The 24,182-nt window shown below is 32.8% G+C and overlaps 1 protein-coding gene across 3 annotated transcripts in view; it reads right to left on the bottom strand.

The window, feature by feature from the left end:
• KLHL4 (kelch like family member 4) overlaps positions 1–24,182 on the bottom strand; it is a 112,765-nt gene that overhangs the window by 61,269 nt on the left and 27,314 nt on the right. Inside the window, exon 2 of one of the 3 annotated variants that reach the window (XM_065900489.1) lies at positions 13,732–13,736. The exons of the other annotated variants lie outside the window; for them this stretch is intronic. Within the exon in view, the coding sequence (XP_065756561.1) occupies positions 13,732–13,736 (5 nt within the window). The remainder of the gene's footprint in view (positions 1–13,731; positions 13,737–24,182) is intronic. 3 annotated transcript variants of the gene reach the window in all.

Here is a 24,182-nt window from a genome sequence, read left to right as displayed (position 1 = left end):
GTCGATATTCCTTGCCCCAAAACTTCGTCTCTCGGTTTACTGGCCTGCTGTGAGGGAGCAATACGAACTTGGACTTAGTAACATTACTATTCTTCATTTGTTTTATAAGATTCATGAAATTTGTGAGTGCCTTATGTTAAATACAGAGGTCAGATTTCTGCATCAATGATAGAATTCTTTTAATAAGGCATATTTTTTAAAATATAAAAATATTTTATCATGAATGATCCTATCTTAGAAAATATATTAATTTTCTTATAGGAATTACATTTGTAATTCTACCTAAGTTTTTTATATTGTAAATGAATATATTTCTATTCAAAATAACAATTTCAATCTACTAATGGAAAATGAACAATTATAGAATGCTGAATAATAAGTTATGAAATCTGGTATAATCATTTACAAGTAAAGCAGCCAAGTCACTCACTAAGTATTGGTACATGTTGACTCAAGATTCCTTTTGGATAAGTTATTGTAATTAAGTCACATTTTCCATAATATATTGAATCTGTGATGTCTATCAAGTGTTTCCTTTAACATAAGCAAAAAGCTGTTAGAGTTGACAATAAAACATATCACAGTGTTTTTAATGTGAAGAGCTATACTTGTTTCCAATATGCTTATAAGTCTTCCAGGAGTGCATGTAGTTTTTTCCTTTTTGGAATCATCATGGAAGGTTATTTGTTATATATAAAAAAACTCATTAACACCCTCATTTTCCAAGCTTTCTTGGTAAGACCTTAATGTTTTTTACAAAAATTGTCTGAATTTATGTCTGTGCAGATACACACATCACAGTTCTACTCACCTTAGTGAAAATGTGCTACCTAGTATAAGTCAATTTCAAGATCAAGTCCTAGACCTAGATTAAAAAGAAAAATGTATATTCTCATCTATACACCAAACAAAAGTTAGATAGAGACTGTAATATAGATAAATATGTGGAATATAAAACCAAGGCTTTGCGTATCACCATATAAAGACAAAAGAATATATTTTAAAAGATATTCCCAGGAGAATGCTGTAAACCGAAGTGTTACTACTTAGAGTGCCCTATACTCCAAAGGCTATTTGATTTTGCTGTTGTCTTTCTTAGTTTTGAAATAAAATTTAATGAAAGAGAGAAATAATCCAAAGGACAAAGTAAATAAAACTAATGGTAGTGAATTTTAATGATAATCTTTATAGAAAAATGTTAGCTCTTAAATAATTGTTTTACTTGTTGTACTTGTGACCTTCCTCTCTTCATTCTAAAATACAGTTAAAGAATTTCTATCTATTTTACAAGTCTAAATGAACTATAATTAAATTAGTAATAGGGAGAGGCTGACGATCATGCTAATATATTTACTGTGGGTAATGTTCAAATGTCTTCCAAATATGCATTCTTCAAGCAGAGTAAAATAAATATTAAAATGCTAACCAAGTGAAAATATTTATTTATAAAAATAACTTTAGCTCTTTTAGATCCAAAAGAGCTTTTGTGAAAATAACAACAAAACTTCTTCATGAGGCTGAAGTGGGAGCTGACAAAACTGACACTTGCCTTATGGAATACCTGTTATGACCTATTTCCCTTCAGAGTTGCTATATAGTAGGAGACATAATTTGAACAACAATATACCTAAATTATTTTTAAATGAGCTATGTAATTTATAATTTTAACTATGGAGAAAATTCCCACATAAATACAAAACAGTTTTTTATGTTGGTCTTCACTATCAGAAAAGGAAGACTTACATATCCTCACACATTAACAGTATAATAATAATCATAATCATAATTACAGACTAATGAGTGTCAGTTATGAGTCAGGCAATATGCTATATATTTTCTTATATATTAAGTCTTTTAATATTCACTGTCTGTAAGTTAAAAATTTATCTCTATTTTTCAGATATGGAAACTTAGGCTCAGAAAGATTTAAAAATTGCCTAATATTATGTAAGCTAGTAAATGAAGAGTTAGGTTTCAAGCCAAACCAAGATCTGTCTGATCCTAAGGCTGATTTATTTCTAGTACTCCACAATACCATTTAACTACTTACATTACATTGCACATTTAACTTACAGAAGGTTGGAATCTTTGTATTGTATTCTAAATAGTTGGTACAGATAAAGTACACATTCATTCTAAAGAAAATCTCAGAAAAGATAAATTTGTTGACAGCAGTTTTATAATTTATGAACTAAAAATTCAGAAATTATAATAACTTCTGAAAGCTTCTTAAATCATTTATGATACTGATAAAATGTAAGGATTACAAGTTAGTGACCTGGAAATCATATTTTTAACTCAAGATATTTTAAGGTAGGAAAATAAGGGATCTGGGGATTGCTTGACTTAGAATTCATTTGAGAACTGTGTTAATTACCTGGGCTGACCTACTAACTTCAGCATTTTAGAGTCTTTACTTTTAGAACTTGTTTCATAAAGACAGGGCTCTTGAAGCTGTGTCATTTATTGTCCTCTAAAAAAAATCTTATCTATGGATATTTTAAAAGATAAAAACTATGTTCTTCACTACCAGATTTTAGAGGAGACACATGAAAAAGGGAATGATATTTCTCTTTGAAAAAATATTTCCAGGTTGAAAATGAAGTGTTTTGATTTATATTTTTTAGATGCTTGTACCAAATATTTGATTTGTAGCATAGTTGGAAAACAGGAAATACAAGAATAAACAAAAGCAGAATAATGAGTTGCATCTTAATCTAATAGAGTTGGATGGCTTTATTGCAATTTGCATATATGTTTTATCTGAATACTTAGGCAACACACAGTGTTCTTGGTTCTTTTTTCAGAGTGATGCTATTCCCAAACCCAAAGTAGAGCTGCTGATGACATAGTGACAGAAGTAGAAATGATGAACTGAAATAATCCCTCCCTCTCAGTGATTTAAGAATACTCTATTGAAAGCAGTACAGTACAATCCTCTAAACCTATGTTTTGCAATCCCTGAGAATCACATCACTGTTTTGTTTGCTACTTATATTTTTCTTATTTCTAAACCATTCATAGGATCAAATGAATCTGATCATATGTTTACATCAGATGTTTAAAGTATTCAGGGCCTGTGATTGTATTAATAGAAAAAGAACACAGTGGTATTTTTCAGAGTGTTGTTGTAAAAACAGAATTAAAATATAAATGTAATTCACACATGGTACATAAGTTTTTGAAAAAAACATTATAATAGGTTGTTCAGTTCTCAAAGCTTGATTCAATTTGAATGTAAAAAACAAAATATATTTTTTAGACTGAGTTCAATGTTTCTGGGAAACATTTTTATTTTGTTTTGTCTTTCATAGTACTTGTGAATTTGGCATCTAGATGTCTAGGTAAGGAAATTTGTCAGGATCTAGTCAGTCATTAGGAACTACTGGAGAACAAATGAAATGCAAGTCTCAGAAAGCAAAAAGCCAGCAATACAGGCAGACAGATGAGGATGAAGTGGGCTGAGAATTATGGAAAGACAAGACACAGGATTAAAAGTATGAACTATATTCAGGAGGAACCAATGTAAAAGAAAAAAGTCACAATAAAAACATTATATACCATATCATATTATAAATTATCTTAATTGCAATAATCATTAGAGCAAATGAAACCACCTAAAAACATAATGATGAAATATGACTGTCTTATTCAAAATATGGGAGTCTTATTTCCCATGACTTAGCCATAACAAAGTTATTATTTCTGCTTGCCACGCAGGTTATAAAATATTCTACTCTACGTATACATTTTTTGGAGGTTTTAGTTTTCCATTTTTACTATGCATAAAATATCTCAAGGCCCCCTAGTGGTCACCAGGGAAGTATAGAATGATCTAGCATTTTACTAGTCTTTGGATGGAAAAAAAATATCAAAATTAAAGTATCAGAATCTATTATGTTAGGATCGTATATATATATTTTAAAATTATTGCAGTATAGCTGCTTTATAATGTTGTCTTAGTTTCAGGTGTACAGCAAAGTGAATCATTATACATATACATATATCAATTCTTTTTTAGATTATTTTCCCATATAGGCCATTATAGAGTACTGAGTAGAGTTCCATGTGCTATACAGTAGGTCCTTATTAGTAATCTATTTTATATATAGTAGTGTGTATATGTCAATCCCAATCTCCCAATTAGTATCTCCCCCCCTTACCTCATGGTAACCATAAGTTTGTTTTTTACATCTGTAGGGATCATACATGTTTTAGTATTTCCATAAGAGTGGGAATTTAAATTTTGTCATCTCTCATTTGATTGGGTTAAAAACTAAGCTCAAAGTTTGGTTAATCCTCAAAATGACATCTAATTTTTCTAATATGATTAGTGGTTTTACACACTTCTGTCTTTCCCCTAGATCAGTAAATTATCCCCTTTCTAATTATTTGTGGAAATTAAATTACCTGAATTTTAATGAAGTAGAAAGTAAACTCTTCTATTCTTTCCATTAAATTGCAGGATTGCTTTACATAATTAAACTATTAATGATTAATTCATGAACATATCACCATTTGTTTTTACTAAATGGAATTCTAAAGTATCAATATATTCTGCATTCACATTAACTATTATAATGGTTCTTTAGAACTTCTTAATTTGGACTTCACTAATTCAAAATTTGTAATAATTCAAACAAATGGTAAGACGTAGTGGTGAAGCCTGGAGCAAATCCTCACTCATCATGGAGTTGAGGAGGCAAAGGCATTTTCCCAAGATTTTTCTGGGCACCTCAGGTTCTTGGTGCTCTGGCCTGGTGTCAGGCCTGAGCCACTGAGGCTGGAAAGCCAAGTTCAGGACATTTGGCCACCAGAGATCTCCTGGTCCCAAGTAATATCAAATGACGTAGGCTCTCCCAGAGATTTCTATCTCAACGCTAACACCCAGCCCTACCCAATGGGCAGCAAGCTCCAGTGCTGTAGACCCCAACTTAAACAACTAGCAAGAAAGGATCACAACCACACCCATTAGCAGAGAGGCTGCCTAAAATCATACTAAGTTCAGAGACACCCCAAAGCACACCATCAGAAGCAGCCCTGCCCACCAGAAAGACAAGATCCAGCCCCACCCACCAGAACACAGGCACCAGCCCCCTCTACCAGGAAGACTACACAAGCCACTGAACAATCCTTACCCACTGGTGGCAGACACCAAAAAGAATGGGAATTATGAACCAGCAGCCTGCGAAAATGAGACCCCAAACACGGTAAGTTAAGCAAAATAAAAATAAAGAAAAATGTGCAGCAGATGAAGGATCAAGGTAAAAACGCACCAGACCAAACAAATGAAGAGGAAATAAGCAGTCTACCTGAAAAAGAATTCAGAGTAATGATAAGAAAGATGATCTAAATCTTGTAAATAGAATGCAGAAAATACAAGAAACATTTAACAAGGACCTAGAAGAACTAAAGAGCAAACAAACAATGATGAACAACACAATAAATGAAATTAAAAATTCTCTAGAGGGAATCAATAGCAGAATAACTGAGACAGAAGACCGGATAACTGAGCTGGAATATAAAAGAGTGGAAATAATTATCACAGAACAGAATAAGGAATAAAGAATGAAAAGCATTGAGGACAGTCTCAGAGACGTCTGGGAAAATATTAAACACACCAACATTCAAATTATAGGGGTCCCAGAAGAAGAAGAGAAAAAGAAATGGTCTGAGAAAATATTAGAAGATATAGTTGAAAACTTTCCTAACATGGGAAAAGAAATAGTCAATCAAGTCCAGGAAGGGCAGAGAGTCCCATACAGGATAAATCCAAGGAGAAACACACCAAGAAACATACAACAAATGCTAAAGTAACTTCTGTAGGCAGGAAACAAAAAAGAAGGAAAAGACCTACAAAAACAAACCCAAAACAATTAAGAAAATGGTAATAGGAACATACATATCAATAATTACCTTTAATGTAAATGGATTAAATACTCCAACCAAAGGACAGACTGGTTGAATGGATACAAAAACAAGGCTTGTATATATGCTGTCTACAAGAGGCCCACTTCAGACCTAGGGACACATACAGTCTGAAAGTGAGGGCATGGAAAAAGATACTCCATGCAAATGGAAAGCAAAAGAAAGCTGGAGTAGCCATTCTCATATCAGACAAAATAGACTTCAAAAATAAAGAGTATTACAAGAGACAAAGAAGGACACTACATAATGAACAAGGGATCAATCCAAGAAGAAGATACAACAATTGTAAATATTTATGCACCCAATATAGAAGCACCTCCATACATAAGGCAAATGCTAACAGCCATAAAAGGGCAAATCAACAGTAACAAAATTATAGCGCAGGACTTTTTTTAACACCCCATTTTCACCAATGGAGAGATCATCCAAATTGAAAATAAATAAGGAAACAGAAGCTTTAAATGACACATTAAGCAAGATGGACTTAATTGATATTTATAGGACATTCCATTCAAAAACAACAGAATACACTTTCTTCCCAAGTTCTCATGGAACATTCTCCTGGATAGATCATATCTTGGGTCACAAATCAAGCCTTGGTAAATTTAAGAAAATTGAAACCATATCAAGTATCTTTTCCAACCACAACACTATGAGACTAGATATCAATTACAGGAAAAAAAATTTGTAAAAAACACAAATACATGGAGGCTAAGCAATATACTACTAAATAACCAAGAGATCACTGAAGAAATCAAAGAGGAAATTAAAAATACCTAGAAACAAATGACAATGAAAACATGATGGCCCAAAACCTATGGGGTTCAGCAAAAGCAGTTCTAAAAGGGAAGTTTATGGCAATAAAATCTTACCTCATGAAACCAGAAAAATCTCAAGTAAATAACCTAACCTTACACCTAATGCAATTAGAGAAAGAAGAACAAAGAAAATCCCAAAGTTAGCAGAAGGAAAGGAATCATAAATATCAGATCAGAAATAAATGAAAAAGAAACGAAGGAAACAGTAGCAAAGATCAATAAAAAACTAAAAGCCATAAAAAGAAACGAAATTGAGTTATTTGTAGTGAGCTGGGTGGACCTAGGGCCTGCCATACAGAGTGAAGTAAGTCAGAAAGAGAAAAACAAATACTGTATGCTAACACATATATATGGAATCTAAAAGTGAAACAAAAATGGTTCTAATGATCCTAGGGGTAGGACAGGAATAAAGACGCAGATGTAGAGAATCTGCTTGAGGACATGGGGAGGGGGAAGTGTAAGCTGGGATGAAGAGAGAGAGTAGCATTGACATATATTCACTACCAAATGTAAAATAGATAGCTAGTGGGAAGCAGCTGCATAGCACAGGGAGAACAGCTCGGTGCTTTGTGACCACTTGTATGGGTGGGATATGGAGGGTGGGAGGGAGACGCAAGAAGAAGGGGATATGGGGATATATGTATACATATAGCTGATTAACTTTGTTATACAGCAGAAACTAACACAACATTGTAAAGCAATTTTACTCCAATGAAGATGTTAAACAAAACAAAAACAAATGGTAGACTGATACTGTTGAAAAGAGTTTACCAAGCCAAACTCAAATATATATCATTTAAAGAGAAGACACACTCTTAAGATATATGAGAAACAATTATTTCTTAATACAATCCAAAAATATAACCCTCATATAAACAGAGAAGAACCATTTGGTTTTTGATGTACTCATTACAGATAATTTTTGAATAGATATAGAATTAATAGCCCTAAGAGGGCATATGCATTTAAAACAATTTTATTCCTTTTCCAAACAGAATCTGAATCCCATTTGTATAATACCCTACCAGCTAAGAGTGATTAGGGAAAATAAATCAAATTTGAATGAACAGACTTTTCTACACAGAAGTATTCAGAATGATTCCTCTTTACCTAATGTCAAATGATGAAAAGATGGCACTTTCTCAATTCTTGTGGAAAATAATATGTATAATGCAGATTCATTCAATTCAGCAAGTTTTATTGAGATCCTACTATGTACAAGTGCTGATTAATCATGCTGTGTAACACTTCTGAATAGCCTACCACTCTCTTTAGAAGGTCTTTTGGTCCGATTCTCAAGAGACAATATTTACAGCCTAGTGTTGTCCTATGTTTCTACATACATTAAAACAAATATGAACCAAAAGGGAATACTATTGCCTTGAAGTAACCATTATCTTATCCCCTCTCCACATGTATTCTGTATGCCTAAAACTTACCATAATTCATTTTCTTCACTGAATTTCAGTTAAACTAACTTTGAATATTGAGAAGAAATTCAAGCGGAATAAGGTTAGATAAAACCTAAGCTTGGAATTGTCACGGCATCTTTGAACAGGTTTTATACCAGAAGGTCTGTGCTAATATCTGTAACACCTAGAAATATAAGCAGACTTAGACAAATCTTGATTTTATTATTCTTCCTATTTATAGAAATGTGAGGAGAAGGTATGAGAATTTCAATTCCTTATGTTAAAGCAACCTTTATGTTCTGGAATGAAGTCAAGCTACAGTGTCAATATCAATAACAATCATAGCTAACACTGAATAATCAATTTCTATATGACAGGTACTTCTCATAGCTCATGTAAAGTAACTCATTTCATCCTATCAACAACTCTATTCTTATACTAATTACATTGATAAGGAAATAGGCTGTGCAGATTGATAAAGTAAACCGCTGGTCATAAAGCTGCTAAACAACACAATCAGAATTTGAATCCAGACAGTCTTTCCTTAAAGAGCCAGAATATTAACTACTAAATAACATCACCTCTCTTTCTAAAGCATCTTGTCTCATTTGTTTCTCTCATGATTAATTTTGGAGATTAAATGCAGACTAATAATGTCTAACAATATATTAAATCTTATCAGGATCTGGTTAATTATAACAGCTGTAATGCATCAGAATTTTTCAGGCATCTCAGAAGTTGGAAGTTTCAAATATATATATATTTGAAATAATAGTTGCAGAAACTTAAGAGAGAAGCAAAACTTCAAAAGCCCTACTGAGTTCTGCTTTGAGAAGTAGGAATGGCTTTCTTAACATAACAGAATCCATTTTTGCCTAAGCCATTTTGTGATCTAAGCCTAGCCACAACCACAATGCTTGCCCTTGAACAGGTCTTAATAATTAATGATCATTTTTTGGCAGGAGGGATGTGCATACGGCATGCGGGATCTTAGTTCCCTGACCAAGGATTGAACCTGTGCCCCGTGCAGTGGACCACCAAGGAAGTTCCAGTAACTTATGATCTTAAGGGAACAAAGGAATGCAGGAGCAGAGAAAAGGCAGACAATAGTGCAGTGATAAAGCAGCGTCCTAGTTCCTCCTCAAGGAATATACATAATATATCTTGGAGTTCTGCAGGAGCTAAGGCCCCCAACCAGGTGTAGGATGGAATGATGATGTTGACTCTCCTAACTTCAATCAACTAAAGCTTGGACTCTGTAGACCTTTGCCCCAATTCTATGCTGAATTCTCCTCTGCTTAAACCCCTTCATGAATATGCACATACCCTTAGCTTAAAACTTCCCCAGTTTTTGCTATTCAGGGAGACATTGCTTTGGGAAAGACCCCTGGTGCTCTTACTTGCTGCAGGTAATAATAAATACTTCCTTCTGCAGATCTTTGGCTTGGTCATGTCTATTGGCTCGACACCCACCAAGAGGTGAAACCACTTTTCAGGTAACAGCCTCACAGCCATATTTTAACTCATAGCTGTAAAGAAATTGGTAGTATCTGTACTATATATTCTATCTATACTATATTTGGAGGTAAACTACCCTTTCCACTCTTATGTAATTGACTTTTCTAAACACCTTTGAGACACATTTAGGTAATTTTGTTACTGAAGGCTTTTTAGTCCCTAGCTAACTGAAATATTTTATAAAAAGAGTACAAGAGTTTATTCATCCATTTAAACATTTATTGAATGCCTACTCAAAAAGGAAGGAATACATGGAGGGCCTTCTCCATTCATGGCTTCATGAGAGGAATTATTACGTACTGTGTAACTAAACTGGGAAAAAGGACCAAAATCCATATTATCATGAGTAACCAGTAATTTTAGATTCACAACATTATAGTTTCTGTAAAAATATTTTTAAAAAACAGTATAACATTGTACTTTATATCTATATTTAATATAATTAGTTTGCATTATTATATTTTAATTACTATTATTCTACAGCAATCTAATTGGACACTAATCTGCATCATATTTCTAATTTCTTATATATTTATTAAAATATAGTTGATGTCTAATATTATGTTAATTTCAGATGTACTACATAATGATATGACATTTGCATACATTATGAAATGATCGCCATGAAAAGAATAACCTTAACCAAGGTGGTGAAAGATATATACTGTGAAAACTATAAAACAATGATGATGGAATTTGATAAGGATACACATAAATTGGAAGATATCACATGATCTTGAATTAGAAGAATTAATATTGTTAAAGTGGCAATAGTACTCAAAGCAATCTACAGATTTATTGTAATCCCTATAAAAATACCTGTGATATTTTTCACAGAACTAAAAAGTAATCCTAAAATTCATATGGTACCACAAAATAACCAAAATTGCCAAAGAAATCTTGAGAAAAAAGAGGCTGGAATTATCACCCTCCCAGACTTCAGACTATACTATTGGGGTTGCCAAAAATTCATTCAGGTTTTTCTGTAACATCTTATGGAAACAAACAAATGAACATTTTGGCCAACCCAATACAATGCCACAGTAATAAAATCAGTATGATACTGACAAAAAAACAGATACATAGATCACTGGAACAGGATAGAGAGCCAGAAATGAAGCCACACTTATATGGTCAATTAATCTATGACAAAGGAGGCATGAATATACAATGTGAAAAAAACAGCATTTTCAATAAATGGTGCTGAGAAAACTGGACAGTGCCATGTGAAAGAATCAAACTGGAATACTTTTTCATACCATATGCAAAAGTAAACTAAAAATGCATTAAAGGCTTAAATGTAACACCTGAAACCATAAAACTCCTAGAAGAAAAGAGCCAGTATGTTCTTTGACATTGGTCTTTGCATTATTGTTTTTTGTATATATCTCCTCAAACAGTGGAAATAAAAGCAAAAATAAACAAATGAGACTACATCAAACTAAACTTTTTGCATAGTGGCAGAAACTATCAAGAAGACAAAAAGGCAGCTTACTGAATGGGAGAAAATATTTGTAAACAATATATCCATAAGGAGTTACTATTCAAAATATACAAAGATTTCATACAACTCAGCACTAAAAAAAATCAACACAATTAAAAAATGGGCAGAGAACCTCAACAGACCTTTTTCCAAAGAACACATACATATGGCAAACAGACACATGAAAAGATGATTGACATCACTAATCATCAGGGAAATGCAAATCAAAATCACAATGAGATACCACCTCACACTTGTAAGAATGGCTATTAACAAAAAACAAGAAATAACAATTGTTGGTGAGGATGTAATGTAATATTTTAAATCAACCTTCAATTAAAAAAAAACACCCACAAAGTAAAGGCTAGGACAATGGCTTCATTTGTAAATTGTAACACACATTTTAAGAAGAATTAACATTAATCCTTCTCAAACTCTTCCAAAAATTATAAAAGGGGGGGGCAATTTACAACTATTTTATGAGGCCAGCATTGCTGTATTAATAAGGAAAAGTTATCACAAGAAAACAGAAAAACATCTGTCATGAATATAGATATAAACATCATCAGCAAAATACTAGCAAACTATACCCCACAGCATTTTTAAAAGGATTATATCCAATGATCAAGTGGGATTTATCCCAGTAAGCTTGAGACAACAATCAAATGTCAATCAATATAATAAAGCATATTAGTAGAATGAAGGGAAAAATACATGACAATCTCAATTGATACAGAAAAAAACACTGAACAAAAGCCAAAAAATTTTCATGATTAAAATAAGACTCTAAGAGTTGAAGGGACCTTCATCAACCTGATAAAGGACATTTATGAAAACCTGATGGCTAACATAATACTTAAAGCTGAAATAAGCCACAGTGGGTTACCACCTCATAGCCATTAGAATGACTATTAAAAAAACAAATGAACAAACGCAATCAGAAAATAACAAATATTGGTGAGGATGTGGAGAATTGGAACACCTGTACATAGTATGTAAAATGATACCACTGGGGATAACTGTATGACATTTCCTCAAAAAGTAAAACAAAGAAGCACTGTATATTTCAGCAACTCCAATTCTGGGTATATACCCAAAGAATTGAAAGCAGAAACTGAAGCAAATATTTGTTCAACAATGTTCACAGCAGATTTATTCCACAGTCAAAGGGTGGGAAGAACCCAAATATCCATCAACTGATGAATGCATAAACAAAATGTGATATATACGTATAGTAGAATATTATTCAGCCTTAGAAAGATTGAAATTCTGATATATGCTGCAACATGGATGAATCTTGAAGATATTATGCTAATGAAATAAGCCAGAATAAAGGATGAATATAGTGTGGTTCCACTTATACTATGTGTCTAGAATAGTTAAATTCATAGACATGGAATATAGGATAGTGGTTATCAGGGGCTGAGGGAGTTATTTTCAGTGGGTACAGACTTTCATTTTGGGATTAAGAAAATGTTCTTGAGATGGACAGAAGTAATGATATGAGTGTTCTAAATGCTGCTGAACCACACAGTTGAAAATTGTTAAAACGGTAAATTTTGTTATGTATATTTTATCATAATGTTAAAAAAGAAGTATTGCTGAAAGAAATTAAAACAGGTATAAATAAATGGAAATATATCCTGTGTTCAGGGATTAGAAAACAATGTTTATACGATGGCAATACTTCTCAAAGCAATCTACAGATTCAATGCAATCCCTATCAAAATTGATATTCAAATGAGTATGTAATAACAAGGGGCACTGCATAGCCAAAATACTCCTGTAAAAGAATGAAGTTCAAGTACTCATACATCCTGATTTCAAATCTTAGTACAAAGCTACAGTAATCATGAGAGTGTGGAACACCCATAAGGAAAGACTTATAGACCAATAGAATAGAACTGAGAGTTCAAAAATAAACCCATATATCTTTGGTCAATTGATTTTGGACAAAAGTGTCAAGACCATTTAAAGGGGGGAGAATATTCTCTTCAACAAATGGTACAGACAAAACTCGATGTCTATATGCAAAAGAATGAATTTGGACCCTTACTTCAAACCACATTAAAAAAAAAACCTCAAAATGAATCAAAGATCTTAATGTAAGAGTTAAAACTATAAAACTATTGGAAAAAAAATGGGGTATATCTTCATTACCTCAGATTTCAAAATGGTTTCTTAGATATGACACCAAAAGTAGAGGCAAAAAAATAAACTAATACATTGGACTTCACCAAAGTTAAAATATTCTGTTCCAGAGGATATGATCAAAAATGTAAAATGAAAACCCACAAAATGAGAAAAAAACATTTTCAAACCATGAACCTGATACAGAACTTGTGTCTATAACATATACAACTAAACACCAAAAGACAAACAACCCAGCTAATACATGAGCAAAAGATGTGAATAGAGAGTTCTCCAATGGAGATATACAAATGGCCAACAAAAACAGGAAAATATGCTAAACACCATTAGCAATTAGGGAAATGCTAACCAACACCACGAGATACCATTTCATACCCTTTTGGATTTTGGAAACCAGGTGAGGGAAGGCAGAGTGTGGCACACTGTCTATAATGATAATATGTATGTTCTAATTTTGTGTTTAAGTTAGTAGAAAATAGGGATTCATTGACAGTTTTCTAAAAGGGCAGTACCATAATCACAATTCAATAATCTTATTATTAGGGATAAGTTATCTAGTAATTCATGTAAAACCTTACAATGTAATTTATTTTTAATTTGTATCAAATCTCATGGCACATACTTTATAACTTTAGAACTAATCTCTCTTGGAAATGTATTCTATTTCTCATGTATTATACTTCTGTGAGCTTCAGGGGTTAAATTGTAGTTTATGAATAAATCTGTAATCAACTATTTGTGCATTTAATAGTTTTATAATAAGGAAATTATTCTCCATCAATTTTATTAAATTTGTAAAGGATCCCTTTTTAAACTATTTTTACCTTGCTACACAATAAAAAATGCCCTTTCAAACCCCTCTTTAGGTGATTTAAGCACAATGATTAACATTCTCCTACCACTAGTCAAAACTCAAAGGATAAACTTTGATTAAAAATCTAACAAACAAAAGCCCAGGACAAGAAGGCTTCACAGGTGAAATCTATCAAACATTTAGAGAAGAGCTAACACCTATCTTCCTCAAACTCCTCCAAAATATAGCAGAGGGAGGAACACTCCCAAACTCATTCTATGAAGCCACAATAACCCTGATACCAAAACCAAAGATGTCACAAAAATAAAATTACAGGCCAATATCACTAATGAACATAGATGTAAAAATACTCAACCAAATACTAGCAAACGGAATTCAACAGCACATTAAAAAGATCATACACCATGATCAAGTGGGGTTTATTCCTGGAATTCAAGGATTCTTCAATATATGCAAATCAGTCAATGTGATACACCATATTAACAACCTGAAGTATAAAAACCATATGATCATCTTAATAGATGCAGAAAAAGCTTTTGACAAAATTCAATACACATTTATGATAAAAACTCTCCAGAAAGTGCACACAGAGGGAACCTACCTCAACATTATAAAGGCCATATATGACAAACCCACAGTCAACGTCATTCTCAATGGTGAAAAACTGAAGGCATTTCCTCTAAAATCAGGAAAAAGACAAGGGTGTCCAATCTCACCACTATTATTCAATATAATTTTGGAATTTTTAGCCACAGCAATCAGAGAAGAAAAATAAATAAAAGGAATCCAAACTGGAAAAGAAGTAGTAAAACTGTACCTGTTTGCAGATGACATGATACTAAACATAGAAAACCCTAAAGGTTGCGCAAGAAAATGGCCAGAGCTAATCAATGCATTTGGTAAAGTTGCCGTATAGAAAATTAATGCAGAGAAATCTTTTGCACTAACAATGAAAGATCAGAAAGAGAAATTAAGGGAACACTCCCATTTACCACTGCAACAAAAAGAATAAAATACATAGGACTAAACCTACCTAAGGAGACAAAAGGCCTGTATGCAGAAAAGTATAAGACACTGAGCAAAGAAATCAAAGACAATACAAACAGATGGAAAGATATAACATGTTCTTGGATTGGAAGAATCAATATTGTGAAAATGACTATACTACCCAAAGCAATCTACAGATTCAATGCAATGCCTATCAAATTACCATGGACATTTTTCACAGAACTCGAACAAAATAATTTTACACTTTGTATGGAAACACAAAATACCCTGAATAGCCAAAGCAATCTTGAGAAAGAAAAATGGAGCTGGAGGAATCAGACTCCCTGACTTCAGACTATACTACAAAGCTACAGTAATCAAGGCAGTATGGTACTGGCACAAAGACAGAAATATAGATCAAGGGAAGAAGATACAAAGCCCAGAGATAAACCCACATACATATGGTCACCTTATCTTTGACAAAGGAGGCAAGAATATACAATGGAGAAAAGACAGCCTCTTCAATAAGTGGTGCAGGGAAAACTGGACAGCTACATATAAAAGAATGAAATTCGAACACTTCCTAACACCATACACAAAATAAACCCAGAAAGGATTAAAGACCTAAATGTAAGGCCAGACACTATCAAACTCTTAGAGGAAAACATAGGCAGAACACTCTATGACATAAATCACAGCAAGATCCTTTTGGACCAACCTCCTAGAGAAATGGAAATAAAAACAAAAATAAACAAATGGGACCTAATGAAACTTAACTTAAGACTTTTGCACAGCTAAGGAGACCATAAAGATGAAAAGACAACCTTCAGAATGGGAGAAAATATTTGCAAACGAAGCAACAGACAAAGGATTAATCTCCAAAATACACAAGCAGCTCATGCAGCTCAATATCAAAAAAACAAACAACTCAATCTAAAAATGGGCGGAAGACCTAAATAGACATTTCTCCAAAGAAGACATACAGATGGCCAACAAACACATGAAAAGATGCTCAACATCACTAAACATTAGAGAAATGCAAATGAAAACCACAATGTGATATCACCTCACACTGGTCAGATGGCCATCATCAAAAAAAATCTAGAAAATATAAATGCTGGAGGGGTTTGGAGAAAAGCGAACCCTCCTGCTCTGTTGGTGGGAATGTAAATCAATGCAGCCACTATGGAGAACAGTATGGAGGTTCCTTAAAAAACTAAAAATAGAACTACCATACAACCCAGCAATCCCACTACTGGGCATATACCCTGAGAAAACCATAATTCAAAAGTATGCATGTACCAAAATGTTCATTGCAGCAATATTTACAAAAGCCAGTACATAGAAGCAACCTAAATGTTGGACAGATGAATAGATAAAGAAGATGTGACTCATATATACAATGTAGTATTGCTCAGCCATAAAAAGAAATGAAATTGAGTTATTTGTAATGAGGTTGATAGACCTAGAATCTGTCATACAGAGTGAAGTAAATCAGAAAGAGAAAAGCAAATACCGTATGCTAATGCACATATATGGAATCTAAAACAACAGTACTGATGAAACTAGTCGCAGGGCAGGAATAAAGACGTAGGCATAGATAATTGACTTGAGGACACGGTGGTGGGGGAGGAGAAGCTGGGATGAAGTAGAGAGTAGCATTGACATGTATACACTACCAAATGTAAAATGGGTCCTAGTGGGAAGCAGCTGCATAGCACAGGGAGATCAGCTTGAGGTTTTGTGATGACCTAGAGGGGTGAGATAAGGAGGGTGGGAGGGAGGCTGAAGAGGGAGGGGATATGGGGATATATGTATACATATAGCTGATTCACTTTTTTGTACAGCAGAAATTAACCGAACACTGTAAAGCAATTATACTCCTATAAAGATATTAAACAAAAAACTCATGGTGACAGGTCGTAAATATTCTCCAATTTATGTATTCAGTGAATAGACAATCTGATCTATTTCATAGTTTCATAAATTTTGATACTGGCCAAATAATTTAACATTATGGAGAAATATTTGGTCTCAGTCTTGTGAAAAATGTGGTGGTTCACAGATTTGATTTCGGCAAGAAATCACTGCATGAAATAAAATCATGAAAGTAATAAAAATATTTCTAATTTTAACAATGCTTAAGTGCTTCAGAAATATGGTTTTCTTTAGTTTTTTTTACAGCACATATATTTTTTATCTTCATCCTTTAATTTTACTTTTTTACTACAGCTTAGCCATTCTTTGCAAAACATTGGTGGTTTTTATTTATTTTCTCAAGTAAATCAACCTTTATAGAAGTATTTTCTTATGAGTGTCTTTATCCCCATTAGAGTTGTTGATTTATGTTTGTTTATGTCTGTGTGATGTGTTGATTATTTTAATGAAGCTATCTTTCCACACTGACTACTATATGTTTCCTAGAATTCAAAAACAGATATGCCAAAATAACTCCATGAAAGATACTGTAGAAAATGTTACACTTTGCTTGGAGAAGGGTCAGGTAAATGTATGAACTAAGGAAGAAACACTTGCTGTAACTGCAGCAGAAAATAACAGCTAAGCAGTAAGTTGAATTTGTATTTCTATTTCCAAGGATAACAGTTTTAAAGTGAAGATCTGTGGTTCTTGGTAAACAAAAGTGTATTTGAATTAACCCTTTTTGCATTTCATACCTGAGACCCAGGTTCTGCAAAAGCTTTCACAGGCACACATTTCTAAATAAGGCATAAAATATTATGCAAACTTATTGGAAACTAAAGCACATACAGAGATAAAATTCACAAATTGTCTGCTTGTTCTTTGCCTCCTCAGGTATAAATTGCAATTTGATCATTAGTTTACGCATGTAGTCACTCATTTAACAAAATAAGTACCTATATTGAAGGCTCTATGCGAAGTGTTTGGTGGCTATCTCTCTCTCTGTACAAGGAAATTGTTGCTTTTCATTGAGCCAATACACAGGCACATGTACACTTACAAAGAGACATGAGAAAATATAAGTTTAATATTTCTACATCAAAAGTTCTGTACTTATCATTTATATTCAACTTTTCCCAGAAAGGATTGTGGTGCCTAGAAACATTAAAATATATACTAAAGAACCATTGCAATCAGACGTAAATTATAAAAGATAGCTTTCAAAACAAGCAAAAAACTGAAACTAACAGCAAATTACCAAGCATCTAGTGTAAATTAGTTATTATAGTTGAGCAGTAAAGTTTTTTCTGTGTTTGTTGTAAGCCAAATCAAAAGGAAGCCATGTTCTGTCATATAAATTTTTGAAAAACAGAAGCATTCAAGTTAATTGGGAGAAACAGGCTTCTTTTTCTTGACATAAAGCTAAAAAGAAACCTTTTTGTTGACATTAAATAATGAACATTTTGTTACCCAAAGACACCGAAATATTTCACAAGCCAAGTTTCCTCTTAATGCCTTTCTGTAAAAACTGAAGGCATTACATTATAAATTCAGAAAAGTTGGGTTTACCCAAATTTTGGGTTTGTTTTACCATATCATAACATTCATGATTGTTGCTTTTGGATGAACTAACACAATAGAGAGCATTTACAAAATCTGATGAATGGAAAGTTAGCATGTGGCCTAGTCCAATGGTTCTCAAACACCAATCAGATGTATTCAGTAGAGCTGTTACATCAGTATCACTTGGTGACTTTTAGGTTACACAATATAGGTCCTTGAGGCATGCCTCCCACAGATTCTGATTCAGTATGCTTGGGGCAAAGCCCAGGTATCCTCCTTTTCAAAATGGTACTTAGGTGATTTTGATACTTTATATTGTCTCTCTCAAATATCACTGGTTTCAATTGAACATGTAAAGTACTGGAAGATAATTAATTAATAATTGAATTCCCTGATAAAGTACAATTCAACAAATATTCGTTGAGCACCTTCTATGTACCAAGCACTCGGATAACTAGGTGAGCAAGATAGAATTTCAGCTCTTGTAGAACTTGTATTCTGGAGTGAGGGAGGTTATCAATGAATAAGATAATTTCAACAGTGAGTAGTGTTATGAATAAAATAGAACAAGGCAATGTAAGATAGACAATTAATGAAAAGATGGGAATTGATTAATTGATGGAGGGAAGATAAGTACCTAAAGTACTAATAGTGTTTACTGTTGATTAAATTATAAAGACCAGTATTGGATTTAATTTCTGTAGTGAAGACTGAAAGACTGATATTTTATTTTTGTTTACTGTGAGACCAATCATAATCTGTAGAGAAATGGACTGCATAAACACCTGCAGGTTTTGTAAAAATTTGGGCTCAATAAAAATCCTTCAATATACCTGATAATTTTAGTACATCCTTGGCTGAGACCCCAGAGTACTAAGTCATAAAAATATTTTGGGTCTAAATATTGTAAAGTCCTAAAAGAATCTCAATATGTGTCCATATTCATGGAAATAACATGGTAAGCTAACAACCTCAAGGGACTGAATGATTTGAGCAGTTAGATGGGGGTCATTTAATATTATCTATTAAAGTACTGAAGAATGTACTCTAAATGCAGCAATACAATTAAAAAATAGTTAATGTAAGCTGCTCTTTGTGACAACAGATAGCTAACAGATCAATCTGATTCTTAAAGTCGAGCCTAATTCACAAGTTAAAAAAACTCATTATCATCATGGAGGTTAAGAGTTAAGTTAACTTAACTTAAGAGTTAAGTTAAGTTAACTTAACATCAAGAGTTAAGTTAATACTTAACTCTTACTTGTGTATATATCCAGTTCATTGAATACAATTAGAATTTTTATGATATATTAAAACAACTCCTTAAAAGAGAAATCTTTTTGGTCCAGCTAATAACCTAAGCCATAATGATTCTAGAAGTCTTATTTTATTGTATAGACTTTTAAGAATTAGTAATACTCATGTATACGGAAAGTATACAATTGGTCCATGAATAAATCTAGACTATAGAATCCAAGGCCAACAAGAGTTCAAATCATGCTTTAAAAAATCAAATGCTGTTATTAAAAAGTTTTCCATGTAAAATAAAACAGCAGAGATGGCTAAACTAATAGTTGTTTTCCAAATACATATTATATTAAGAGATCCAATTTCTTAAGAAGAAAACGGGCAATAAGGTTTTCCTAAAAATCTGTATTGAATTATAATTCACATACCATAAAAGTCACCTATTTAAAGTGTGCATGCAGTTCAGTGTGCACATGTAAACTTACTTCAACTCTTTTTTGGAATAAGACATAACTAAATAAATTCATAAATAAATTTACATTTGTGGCATGCACAAAAATAAGATTGGATAATTAATCTGTGTGCGTGTGTGTTTGTAAAGTGGTTGGCATCAGCTGGAGAGGTTGCATGGCTCAGGCAGAGAATATTGGATTTAAAGTCAGAAGAATTCAGAGAGAATATCAGACCTGTTGTTTGTTATTAACTCATTAACTTAAAAGGGGTAATAATCACAACTTTCTTCACAGTGTTGAGATCAAATGAAATAAATGTGTGCCACTGTTCTGTAAACTGTAAAGCACTCCCATGCATGGAGAAACAATTATCATTTGAAATTATTTATAATCTAGAATGCTATGTCAGGACCAACAAAATGTGATATAAAAGGAATTAATATAAAGCCTTAGGTTTAGGTCCAAAATATATGAAAGAAGAGAATTGGCTTGCCATTAGCAGCTCAAAGTTAAAAAAACCTACTGGATTAGTTGACCACATCACATTATGAACCAATAGAGTGTAATATACCTGACAAAATAGGCCAATACACTGTTTGGATACTTTACTACAGAAGTTTCCTGATACAGGGGTAGGTGGGGGCAGGGTACAGGTGATAGCAGACTTATCGGACTCATTGGTCAGATTACATGTGCAGGTTTAGGTCTAATTATAGTTACCATCCTCTAAATGAGGTATATTGAAATTGAAGTATATCCAGAAGAGAATATCTAAGATAGTCAGGACCCTGGAAAAATAGGTGATATGAAGAGGAACAGTTGAAGAAAGTAAGATACATATATTATGTTCTGTAGGTGCAGAAAAGGAAGAGATCATCGTGGCTGGAGTGGTCAGGGAAAGCTTTAGGTGACGGGTAGAATCTAATTTGGTATGAAAATGGAATCTGAAAAAGAAGTGTGTACTGGTGAGAGCTAATTATATAGTCATCAAATCTTGGATTTCACTTCTATTAAACTGAATTTGAAGGACTGAAAAGCAAATACAAAGCTGAGTCAAGATAAGCTATTGTAAACACTTGCTCCAGCATTAGGGAAAAGGAGAAATTTCTTCCTAAACAAGTTCATGGATTAAAATGTTTGTACGAAAATTTAGAAAACAATGACTCAACATAGAAACATTCATTAATAAGGGCGGAAGGTGATATATACCACAATGATAATCATCAGAGTCTGCCCTTTAAGTGAGATTACTACAATTCTGTGATATTACAAAGTAACTGGAATCTTTTGTTTTCATAGAAACAATGACAGCTGAGAGCTAACCTTTATGATGAGGTTGGTGATCACTCTCACACTTTACCCCTGATGGCAAAAAGAGAGATTGTATAGTGTTACTTGCTGGAGTTTTGGATATTTGAGGTAAAAAGTGGAAACTGAAATAAAATGTCTGTGTATCTGTATTTTAAATTAATAATAATAAAGGAGAAGAAAAAAAAGTTCATGCCAGGTAAGAGAGTTTTAAAAACAAAATAAACAACCTTAAACAGTTTACTTTAAATAAAATATTATTTAAAATAAACTATAATTGATTATGGGAAATCTATTCCATTATAAAATTATTTTCTTAGATGTATTTCTAAAGTAACCTAAACCATGGTTCTTGTGAAATGGTTATCATCTGTCATGACATCATTAGAGTTGTGATAATTTTATGTAGTCCTCTGCTAGTTAATATATAACATTGATCTACTGCATGGCAGTAACATTCAGGACCTCTTGAGTAAATAAGTAAATATTTCCTATGTAGTCTTTCTCTCTCTCTCTCACTCTCTCTCTCTCTCTCTCTCTCTCTCTCTCTCTCTCTCTGTGTGTGTGTGTGTATATATATATATGTAAAATGTTCACCAAATATGTAGATACCAATTAGTTCAACACTACAGTTTGAAATGAAAGCTCATATATTTAACAACGCATTTTCATTAAAATAACAAAACAGTAAATGTAGTTCATGAGAAAACAATAATAACTGGCCTTTAAGTATGATATTGATTGAATCCTCAGGTGAAATGAAAAGCTTTTTAAATGTCATCTTCTTAATTAGTACACCCTTTAAATAGTGTTTTAGTTATACAGTAGGGACTTTCAGCTATACTGCATTAGATTACTACAGATAGGTGTATGCTAAAATGCTAAAATATACAGGGTATGCTAAAACATTAAATAAATTTACCATTCCTTTTTTCAGCTTTATTGAAGTATAATGGATAAATAATATTGTAAGATATTAAAGTATACATATGATGATGTGAAATACTTATACATTGTGAAAGGATTCACCCCATCTAGTTGATGAGCACAACCATCACTTCAAATTTAATTGATTAATTAACTTTTCGTGAGAACATTTAAGTTCTACTATCTTGGCAAATTTCAATTATACAATATGGTGTTATCAACTATAGTCACCACATTAAATTAGATCCTTAGACTGTATTCATCTTATAGTTGAAAGTTTGTACGCTTTTACCAACCTCTCCCTATTTCCTCCATGCCCCAGCCTCTGTCAACCACTTTTCTATTCTGTCTCTATTCCTTTTTCAAAAAATTTACACTCAACAACTCTAGCTATTTTTGAATAATAGAGTTATACCTTGCTTCATTGTACAACTTCCTTCATTGTTCTAGCTTATATCTTTATATTTTATTCTTTTTTGCACCTTTACCTCCAGCTATAGTGAGATATAATTGATATGTAACATTGTGAGAGTTTAAGGTGTACAACATGATGGCGTGATATTCATATATCACATATATTGCAAAATGATTACCACAGTAAGGTTAGTTACCACCTCTATCACCTCAGGTAATTTTCACTTATTTTTTGTGATGAGACCATTTACGTTCTACTCTCTTAGCAACTTTTAGGTATATAATACAATATTGTTAACTATAGTCACCATGCTGTACATTAGATTCCCCAGAACTTATTCATCTTATAACTGGAAATTTGTATGCTTTGACCAACATCTCTGCATTTCTACCACTCCTCAGCCCCTGGCAACCACCAATCCACTCTCTGTTTCTATGAATTTAGCTTTTTTAGATTCTGCATATAAGTGAGATCATACAATATTTTTTGTTCCCTGCCTGACTTATTTCACTTAGCACAATACGTTCAAGGTTCATTGCTGTTTCAAATAGCAGATTTATTTCTTTTTCATTGTTGTATAATATTCCATTGTGTATGTTTATGTATATACATATATAGATTTAGACAGTGTATACAACTATGTATATGTATACACATGCACACACACATATATACATATCACATTTTCTTTATTCATTCATCCCTCAACGGACACTTAGGTTATTTCCATGCCTTGGCTTATGCGACTAACACTGCTATGAACATGGGAGTGCAGATATGTCTTCAAGATACAGATTTCATTTCCTTAGTATATATATCTAGAAGTGGAATTGCTAGATCACATGTTAGTTCTATTTTTAATTTTTTGAGGAAGCTCGAAACTGAGCTCTATAGCACATGCACCATTTTACATTCCTACCAAGAGTGTACAAGCGTTCCCTTTTCTCAACATCTTCACCAACACTTGATATTTCTTGTATTTTTTAATAAAAGCCATTCCAACAGGTGTGAGGTGATATCTCCTTGTGATTTTGATCTGCATTTCCCTGATGATTAGTGATGTTGAGAACCTTCTCATGAACCTGTTGGCCATTTGTAAGTGTTCTTGGAAAAAGGTCTATTCAATTCCTCTGCCCATTTTTTAATCTAATAATAATAATATTTTACTATTTAGTTCTTTATATATTTTGTATATAAATCTCTTATCAGATAAATGGTTTGCAAACATTTTCTGCCAT

The sequence above is a fragment of the Phocoena phocoena genome, chromosome X (assembly GCF_963924675.1).
Source record: "Phocoena phocoena chromosome X, mPhoPho1.1, whole genome shotgun sequence".
Lineage (NCBI taxonomy): Eukaryota > Metazoa > Chordata > Mammalia > Artiodactyla > Phocoenidae > Phocoena > Phocoena phocoena.
The sequence above is the reverse complement of the archived record's forward strand: the minus strand, read 5'-3'. Positions and strand labels throughout refer to the sequence as shown.